The following is a 9,838-nucleotide window of genomic DNA, read 5'->3' on the forward strand; positions in this document are numbered from 1 at the left end:
TTATTGACCGATAATTTGGACATATTTGAAGACAAATAAATAGTAGGCGTTTGTGTTTATAGATTCTTGTCTATTTGTTTTCGAATGTCCATATGTTTGTTGAAATATTAAGGCATGATCCGCATGATTGAATAAGTTTGTATTTCTTTAGATATTTTTAATATCGGTCTCATCACATACGTATTATACTCAGACATGTATTTCCAAAAGGGGTAGACAGAGCTCATAAAACTGCTCAAGTTCCAGCGCCACTGAAAAACTAAGGGGTGGAAATCAACAAAATTGCCGGGTAAACCGGTTTAAACTTTAAAAAAATAAATGTTATGTAGGTAGGCAAATTACATAGGTAGCAGATAATGCAGTGCTTATGTATTAACACTATGCCTATCACTGAACGGAAGGAAACACATAACGTACTTGAAAGTAAATTATGCACTGTAGCCCGATGTATGTCGGACTAGGTCGGGTCGCTGGACAATAATAACTAATTTGGACGATTTATAAAACAGTACAGTCTGGCAAAAATAAATTGACTAAATTGAAAAGTTTGCGAGGGTCGTTCTCTTCAAATTAATTATCATTCATCATTGACCTTCGAGTCTATAACAGACTATACAAGCAGTGTCAAGTGGGCCGACAACGTTTTTCATGGCTGTGTAAGCCAATACGGGAGCGACAAACACGGCCACAACTCTGGCAGGTGTAGTGTACCCGTGGCGGACATGTATCGCGCTGATGACGCTTGGCGCGCTTACTTGCGAGTGCCGCAAACCAAGCATTAATCAATTATTTGTTTATTTATTTTTTGGGCTTACTTTTGGCCACAGACTAGCCAACGGCAAAGACGTGGCCTACGATGGAGTGAGCTCGCCCAGAAGATGCCTGTTCACTCTTGATTTGAAGGTTGCCGGGTTATATGAGCTCGGAAATATAGCCGCCGGCAAGGAATTCCACTCCTTGGCAGTGCGCATAAGAAAAGAAGAAGCAAAGCGCTTCGTGCGGATTCGTGGAATATCTACCAAGTAAGGATGGAAACCGGCCGTGCGTCTAAGAGTCCGATGGTAGAATGGGGACGGTGGAATAAGCTCGTGTAGCTCTTGAGCACACTCCCCGAAGTGCAACCTGTAAAACACCGACAGACTGGCGACTTTCCGCCGATGGGCCAAAGACTGTAGCTTGGCCGTTAGCTTCTTGAATACATAATTATGTAATGTAATAAATGTAAGGAAACTGAACGACACTACAATGTTGGCAGTTTTAATTTGAAGGGGGGGGGGGGGGGGTAAAGACGTTCAGTTTAGGTTGAGAGAAAGGGACACAGCTATAGCAAGTTATGTACATAGCTCCGTCCCTCCTTCTCAACCTAAACTGAACGGCTTTAGCACGTCATGGTAACCCGCCAGCTCCTTTTTGCCAGGCTGTAGTTGTGTTTTTCTATTATTTTGATCCCTTTTTTGGAAAACATAATAATGCAAACATTTTTAAGTTATATTCATAACTATTCATAGATTCTCTAGACTCTATTGGCACACCTGAATAAAGATACAACTTAGAAAATAACAATTAATTATAGGTAGAGGCAAACAATGGGCTGCCTGATGGATAAAGAGCAATCTCTTCCGGGCAACCTTTGGATAGTGCACTTTTATTACTTTGAAACAGTCTATTCTTGATTATATAACAATTAATTTTAGGTAGAGGCAAACAATGGGCTGCCTGATGGATAAAGAGCAATCTCTTCCGGACAATCTTTGGATAGTGCACTTTTATTACTTTAAACAGTCTATTCTTGATTCTAAAAGTGAAACATCATCATCATTTTCTCTGCCTTCTGCTTTATTTATGTTTTCCTGCCATAGGCCTGAGCCTGGGGTCTTGCCATCTAAACCCAATAATTGGGGTAGGGTACCTATTCGTTTTTCGGAAACTGAAGGATCTAACTTTTTACTCAAAGGGCTCTAAAAGCTATAGAGCTTTACTTTTCAGGACGATAGGTCCGCGATTTCCATCCAGCGTGGTGACAGCAGCAGCTGTCATAAGCCGCACGCGATCTGTAGTGACGCGCCATCGATTATACAACGCAGGCTCCCGATCCCCGGTGACATTGTTATGTACAATCATTACGGCTTTGTTTACATTATGTCACGTGACTTATCAGTCTTTTGTTTAGGTTATGAAATGCGTTTGCGTAAGGTTAGTGTTTTAATATTGTATTATGCGTTAAATATGTCCATGATTAGGATTACCCGTCTGTACCTACATTATGTAGAGGATAAAACTAGTTATTACCTATTTGGCAAATGTAATAAGTATCAACAAAGTAGGAATGTATTTTACAGGTATTTTAGTTTTTTGGTAACTAGATAATATGAATAATCAAAAAATCTAATTTAGCTGTATGATATATACGTAACTAAAATCTGTGTGACATTTATTTCTTTGACCATTGACAATGTACGGACTAGTGTGGATTACCTGGAATTGTAACATGGTGATTTGTCAATAAGTCATGGCAACTACCTTCATTCATATTATTCATATTCATTTATTGCATCCATGGTATATAAATAGATGTTCTTTGTGTGTAGATACTATGCGGCAGAAAATGAAAACGATGAACCAGGGTACAAATCTTTATTGCCACTAACGATCTCGACGCATGAGTCTACCTAGGACTGTTACCACCCGTGTCCGTACCCTACGGACGCGACCGGCGCATGGTACGATTGCACGATCGGCTGTGCGATGGACTGCACGATGGGCTGTGCGATGGGGGCGTGCACGATGGGCTGGGATATGACGGGGGCGGCGTGGACCACTGGCTGGGCGATGGAGACTGGGTGGACGACCTGGAAAAATATTGTATAGACATGATTATGTTTAATCTAATACACCATAATCCATAGGAAAGCCAGCATTTGTTACCTAATTATGGTTGAAAAGTTAAGCGTTGGAACTTGGACTAAGTACTTAATTGGAATTTATGATGAAGGAGCTACTTTTCCCCACTTATCCAATCGATTTGATGAGTTTGTTTCGGTGTTCTAGTCTCCGATATCTACTAGACTAATACGACACGTGTACAAAGTCCCCCCCCCCTTACGACATCTACCTACTACTATTCAACGGAATCACACGGTGAGTGTAGTGGATTTGGCAGGACAGAACAATGAGTGTGAATGCGACCAGTGATAACGTTGAAAGCAATCTCATACGGCGCGCGCGAATCATAGTGCTCCCACACTGGCTGCCATAAATTATGATGATGAAGATATATAATATTTTGTGACAGGGACAGCGTAATGTCAATGCCATCACGCTGCCAACAGCCAGTGTGGGAGGCAACGCCATTGCGCGCTGTCTACACGCTGGTTCCATGCTACAGTACCTGTTGGAATGAGGAGTAGCTATAGTGTGGAGTCGGTTTGGCTATGGTTTCCTAGACCATAAGCGCCTGAACCACGCTAGGGTGTATTAGGTACTGTGCTGTCCTAAATGCAAATGGCCTTCACACTCTTCTATCATCACTCCAGCCTGGTTGACCAGGCTACTCGGAGCTCGTTTTCGACGGACTCTTTCTAGGGCTCTCGGAGTTCATTCTTTCCTGTCAAAGTACTAGGGTACTATGAGTCGTGTAAACGTGTAGGTAGTGCAGTACCTGTTGGAATGAGGAGTAGCTGGTGGCAGCAGGTTTGGCTATGGCTACAGGGGCGTGGACTACAGGCGCGGCCTGCACTACCGGCGCGGCGTGCACTACTGGTTGAGCCACCGCTACCGGTTGCTGCACTAGGCTTACTGATGACACCTGGAATTAAACATTGAATATCAATTTTAACAAAGAACTATCTGTTCAAGCAAGGGCTGCCTTTTAATATTCCCTGATCAAAGAGGAGAGGTCGCCCCCGAGCTACCTGCAGGCGTACAGTGGAAAAGGAGGTCGCCTCGGTGGGCATCGACCGAGAGCGCCTGAAGATGGCCGCGTCGACCTGACCGGGAAAAGTGGAAACCGTTCTTAAGAGCCATGTGCCCCTGATGAGGGACAACAGTATCTAATCATCACCATCATCATCAATTTTAACTTGCATAAGAAAAACTGCATAAACAAGGACTTCTTTACCTCGTGTTCCAGATGCAATCAACATTCAAGAGTTCGTACCTAGTAGCCACACAGATAGGCTTACGCTGCCGCTGCTGTTACCTGAAGTGAATGTTACATTAACTATATTAACTTTTGATTTTTTACATAACCTACGTCGAAGCCTGTGGTTATTAACGCCTTCATTGACGACTGTCCAGATCTGTGCCTACATTCTTCTATTTACACTCTTAGTAGCGCTACCCCGTGTTGTACCGCCACCAGATCTGTGATATTACTGTAGGCAAACTTACTCCATGTCCAAGCCCGAGGCCCCCCAGTCCATAGCCACCCAATCCGTAGCCACCCAGGCCGTAGCCGCCCAGGCCGTAGCCGCCGATAAGGCCTCCGGGCTTCGGCGCGGCTGACGCCACCGCCAGAACTGTGAATAATACCTGCGGAAGAAATATTCAAATTTAGAACATTATCCTGAGAAATATACTGTGGCAGTTTTGGATTGTTGTGGCCCTGATGGATTTAGAAATTCAATTATTATTAGGGTGGACCCTGACGCGTTATAAAGGCTCGGGCAATTTTTTTTTGGCGTAAGACCATTTAATACGTAATAATAACTCAATGGTTAAATAACTTATATATTATACCTCCCAAAAGAAGATATACCTGCTCCTTACAAGGAGGACTCTGGGGGGTCAGTGGTCGTCATTTTGTGGACGACAGGGTTACTTTGGTTGGACAGCTCTGCGCTACCGATGGTTAGGGGAGACCGGGGCTAGTTGACTATAGGGGTAGGTTGACTAACTATTAAAAAATTGAGGCAAAAATCAAACTTGAGCCAACCAGTGAGGTACGAAAGTCCATCACCTCCCCCCGCTCAGTCACCGGTGAGCCTCTCGTATCTCATATCGTATCGCTGGTTAGCTCAAGTTTGATTTTAGGCTCAATTTTTTAATAAGTCAACCTACCCCTATAGTCAACTAGCCCAGGTCTCCCCTACACAACCCCATAAGCCCATAACTGGTGATACTGTATGTCATCAAGGTGCATGATTTTAAATGATGATGAAAGTAAACATAATTGCTGGCAGAAAACATTCTCCGAGCACTTGATTAAATGCGTTGGATCGATTTTTAAAATGCTATTTTTACCCTGATAAATTATTTTTTTTATACCACGTTGGGTGGCAAACAGGTATACGGCCCGCCTGATGGACAGCGGTCACCGTAACCTATGAACGCCTGCAACTCAAGGGTTGTCACATGCGCGTTGCCGACCCATTAGAAACTTGTACACTCTTTTTTTGAAGAACCCCACTATTGTTTATCGGCAATACCTCGGCAGGGAGCTCATTCCACAGCCGGAGCGTTCGTGGGAGGAAATTCCTCTGAAACCGCACGGTGCGCGACCATTTAGGTTGCAAGGTACAGTGTGGATGAGCGCCCTGTCGATGGCGAGCGGTGCGATGATGAAAATGAATTTGTGCCAGTGATCCAAAGTGAATCTTGGCCTACGAATTGGGAGATCGCCACCTGTCCCGATCCTGTGCAGCATCTTGCCAGTCACTGACTTGAAAAGCTGACGCAGTTTTTTGCCCTAATAATTTGGAAGAATAAAATACAACTTTCTTTATTTTAAAGTTCCGATCTTAAGGTCAGCTATACACGTGCGTGATATTTTTAGTTTTCCTATTAGTCACTATCGCTTTCTATTTGTAATTTAATTTCTTATGAACCCTCGAATATCTTACTGCGTTGGTGTATTGGTATTATTCCGGACATTTGAAGTGCTAATAAAAATAAAACTAATATTGGAATAAAATACCTAGTACATAACGATACAAGTGCGTAAAAAAGGAAGTTCGAAACGAGTGGCGATAAATTAAAACACTACCGAAGAGAGTGTTTTAAATCGACACGAGTTACGAATTTCTTTTTCGCACGTGTATCGTACGACGTTTTTCAGTAGGTACAAATGGCCCTCCTAAGTTTCGACCAGAGAAGAAAGGAACCACTTCTCGCACTAGTGCGTAAAAAAAGCACCGTCTGTACTGAAATAGTACATTTCGTTATAAGTGCGCGAAGTATGTCATTACCTGACAATGACATTCCCGCACGTGTGACGAACGACGTTTTTAGGGTTCCGTAGTCAACTAGGAACCCTTATAGTTTCGCCATGTCTGTCTGTCCGTCCGTCCGTCCGTCCGCGGATAATTTCAGTAACCGTAAGCACTAGAAAGCTGAAATTTGGTACCAATATGTATATCAATCACGCCAACAAAGTGCAAAAATAAAAAATGGAAAAAAATGTTTTATTAGGGTACCCCCCCTACATGTAAAGTGGGGGCTGATATTTTTTTTCATTCTAACCCCAACGTGTGATATATTGTTGGATAGGTATTTAAAAATGAATAAGGGTTTACTAAGATCGTTTTTTGATAATATTAATATTTTCGGAAATAATCGCTCCTAAAGGAAAAAAAAGTGCGTCCCCCCCCTCTAACTTTTGAACCATATGTTTAAAAAATTTAAAAAAAATCACAAAAGTAGAACTTTATAAAGACTTTCTAGGAAAATTGTTTTGAACTTGATAGGTTCAGTATTTTTTGAGAAAAATACGGAAAACTACGGAACCCTACACTGAGCGAGGCCCGACACGCTCTTGGCCGGTTTTTATACAGTTGCGAAAAAACACTACTACAACGAAATAAAACAATAAACAATCCGAACTCCCAATTTTCGCAGTGACATTGACGCAATTTTTGACAATTCAAGCTTTGAAGCTTTTAAACTTGCGTTCATATTTTCGATTTTACTATTCATCCAACACAATTTATTTATTTCATTGTGTGCCATAAAAAACATAAACATTTACGATTTGTGACGATTGTTTAATATATACCTACATTTTAATTCAATCGACCATTTATGCCTCGAAGTATTGCAAATAACATAAAATTATTATGACAAATCGCGTAACATATTAAGGTTTTCGAACGTGCTTGCATTAAATTGGTAACATTGGTAAGAGGCCACTACTTTAAATGACAGACGACGCGTTTCGTTCCATTTCACGTTCTGTTTACACGACTTATTAGGAGCCACTTTTTCAAAGTATAAAACATTTTATAAATTATGTTTCGTATGACTAAAAATAAACAATTACATATGAAATATCAATGTTTTAAACCTTAATCACTTAATAGTATGTTTATAGTTTTATTCCGTCTTAGTAAAATATCCTAATATTAAAACAGCTCGGTAAGTAGTCGTAAAATGGAACGCATACTTTTTACGCACTAGTGCGTAAAATACAACTTCTCGCACGCTAAACAGCCAAAAAACGGGCACTTTTTGAGCGACTGTATTAAAAAATCTACCTCTATTTGTTAGGTGTCTTTGTAAAAAAAAGTTTTTTGCAATGGTGAATATTATTTTGTTTGTAAGGTATGATGTAATTTGAATGTCACTATTTTCATTCAACCCCTTAATTGCCAAGAGTGGCACTAAAACTTGAGTAGTTTCATGTGCTCTTAATGGGAATACATGTCTTGATTATATGTCTGTATGCTACCATTAAAATTTAAAATGTCATCTTTTAATGTATGCATGTAGGTAATTTTTAAAATTGAAAATTTCTTCCTTTAGCGGCTGCTTAATCATAACATTAACTTTTTTATTACTTTTTGTCTCCCTTTTCCTTAAAAAAGAAATTCAAAAAATACTCACTAAGTATCGCATAGTTGGGATAACCGCCGCTCGCGAGCTAAGAATGCTGTATGACCAATTAGTGGGCCGGCCGCCTTATATACGGGATGGTATTTTATCCAGCTTGCGTTTAGACATCCGCGGAATTAATTTTAGGTGCGTTGGGCGAACGTGACGAGAAACGGACCGACATTTCTGAGAAAAACAGAGCCTGTACTATGGGTGTTTGATTTTAGTGGTATCGAAGAAGTAGAGCTGATTGTCATGTTGATGTGAAATGTAATTTGACCATGGTATTGTTAACACGTTCACGGACACAGCGTCATTCTCGAAACTGCGTGATATGGCACAGAAAAATCCCATACAAGATGTTTAGCCGCCGATAGACGGAGTGCCACAGCGCTCTTTTTACAAAAGTTGGACAGCTCAGTCTGTAGGTATACATCTTGATACATTGAAGACGTGTTACGGTTGTAAATAGAAAAAAAAACCAAATGTTTTTTTTCAGAATTGTGAAAAAAACATGAAAAAAAAAACCGAGCACCTTGGTTTTTTTTTAAATATGGTTTTTTTTTTCAGATGAACAAATAATACAACAATAACGGTTTTTCGTGAGTTGTAACGTGTTTCAATAACTATAACGTAAATTATAATTCAATTAACATTCAGTATACAAGGGAATCCCCGATGCTGCGTGTAGCGTGGAGAGGCGGTGGTGTTGCCAACAGTAAAAAGTGATAACTACCAAGTACAGATTTCGTAAATGTTACTTTTATAAGACCAGAAATTAAAGTTAATTGATTAAATTCGTTTAATAGTTAACATTAAGTCTAAAAAACCGTATAAAAGTATTAACTACTTTCAAATTTTGAGATTTCGTACTTTAGAAAAAAACATACTCCAGAAAAAAAACTGGTTTTTTTTTCATGTTTTTTTTTCAAGCCAGAAAAAAAACCGTTTTTTTGCAACCCTAGGCTCACGTTACGGCACCTCGTCCACAACCGTATTAACATCCTCAGCCGTGTTGTGCCACAGCATACGTCGTGGGCGTCGTGGCCTTATACTGGTGACGCATAAGTTGATCAGTCACTTTGAGGATTTTGTCTGTGACACCATGCAGCAAGCATTGTGGAGTACCTAAACCTAAACCGACACAAGATACTCGACCTCATTATAATCCCACTCAGACGGGATAGCGGTTTAATCAAAGTAAAAACCATCGGCCACAGACGTGGTGCCGTGTCACGAGGGTCTCTTTTTACGTCTCTCGATGTAGTCCGTGACAGAGCTTGTATACGTATAATATCTATTACTATTGTACATACATACATACATACAATCACGCCTGTATCCCATAAAGGGGTAGGCAGAACACATGAAACTACTAAAGCTTCAGTGCCACTCTTGGCAAATAAGGGGTTAAAAGAAAACGAAACTGTGACATTGCAGTGACAGGTTGCCAGCCTCTCGCCTACGCCACAATTTAACCCATATCCCATAGTCCCATGACTATTGTAGTTTGAAAAAAGTTTGTTGCGGATGCTATTTTGTACCTACGCGTTTGACGAAGCCTGCACTGTAGGTTAGGATATATTCTGAATGTGATTTTTTTTACTATGTATATATTTGACTCCATAAGATTTGACATAGTGAGGGCAGCAGTAATCGTTCAAAAGGGCGAATAGAATATGTTAATCGACATCGTGACAGAGATGGAAAATCACACTGTATGGAGATAGTTTACAGCGCCCCAATCTCTTACTTTCCAGAATCAAACATTTTTTTCCTTCCAGAATCAAGTTTTTTTGTAGCGTCGAAAATTTATGGTAGTGGTTTTGAACGTGAAAATGTTATCTATACAGGCAAACCCTATTTCTATTACTGTAAAGTTGTGAATCCAAAGTTTTGCGGATTTTAGTCACGGCGTTTTTTAAACAATTTTAAAGGTTTAAAAGTGAATTAGAAGCTGTTTTTGAATATTTTTATTGAGAATTCAGTTCAGTTTTTTGTAAAAGGCGGCGCGTTAAGTAAAGTATGTTTG

The 9,838-nt window shown here is 40.4% G+C and overlaps 1 protein-coding gene across 1 annotated transcript; it reads right to left on the reverse strand.

Annotated features, from left to right (window-relative positions):
- Window positions 1-2,619: 2,619 nt before the first annotated feature.
- On the reverse strand, window positions 2,620-7,868 carry LOC125235644 (cuticle protein 79-like). The gene is made up of 4 exons (XM_048142245.1): window positions 7,819-7,868; window positions 4,390-4,530; window positions 3,659-3,805; window positions 2,620-2,849 (listed from the first exon to the last, which is right to left on the reverse strand). Exons 1-4 carry the CDS (start codon window positions 7,828-7,830, stop codon window positions 2,679-2,681), a joined length of 471 nt encoding a protein of 156 aa, XP_047998202.1. The 5' UTR covers window positions 7,831-7,868; the 3' UTR covers window positions 2,620-2,678.
- Window positions 7,869-9,838: the final 1,970 nt, after the last annotated feature.

Source organism: Leguminivora glycinivorella, chromosome 17, assembly GCF_023078275.1.
Source record: "Leguminivora glycinivorella isolate SPB_JAAS2020 chromosome 17, LegGlyc_1.1, whole genome shotgun sequence".
Taxonomy (NCBI): Eukaryota; Metazoa; Arthropoda; class Insecta; order Lepidoptera; family Tortricidae; genus Leguminivora; species Leguminivora glycinivorella.

What these genes read in the sequence shown, in the direction of transcription:
- LOC125235644 (XM_048142245.1), bottom strand. An exon ending in GCCTCGGGCTTGGACATGGA is followed by an intron (nt 3,806 to 4,389) that starts GTAAGTTTGCCT and finishes GTTTAATTCCAG; the next exon opens with GTGTCATCAGTAAGCCTAGT. An exon ending in GCTACTCCTCATTCCAACAG is followed by an intron (nt 2,850 to 3,658) that starts GTACTGCACTAC and finishes ATATTTTTCCAG; the next exon opens with GTCGTCCACCCAGTCTCCAT.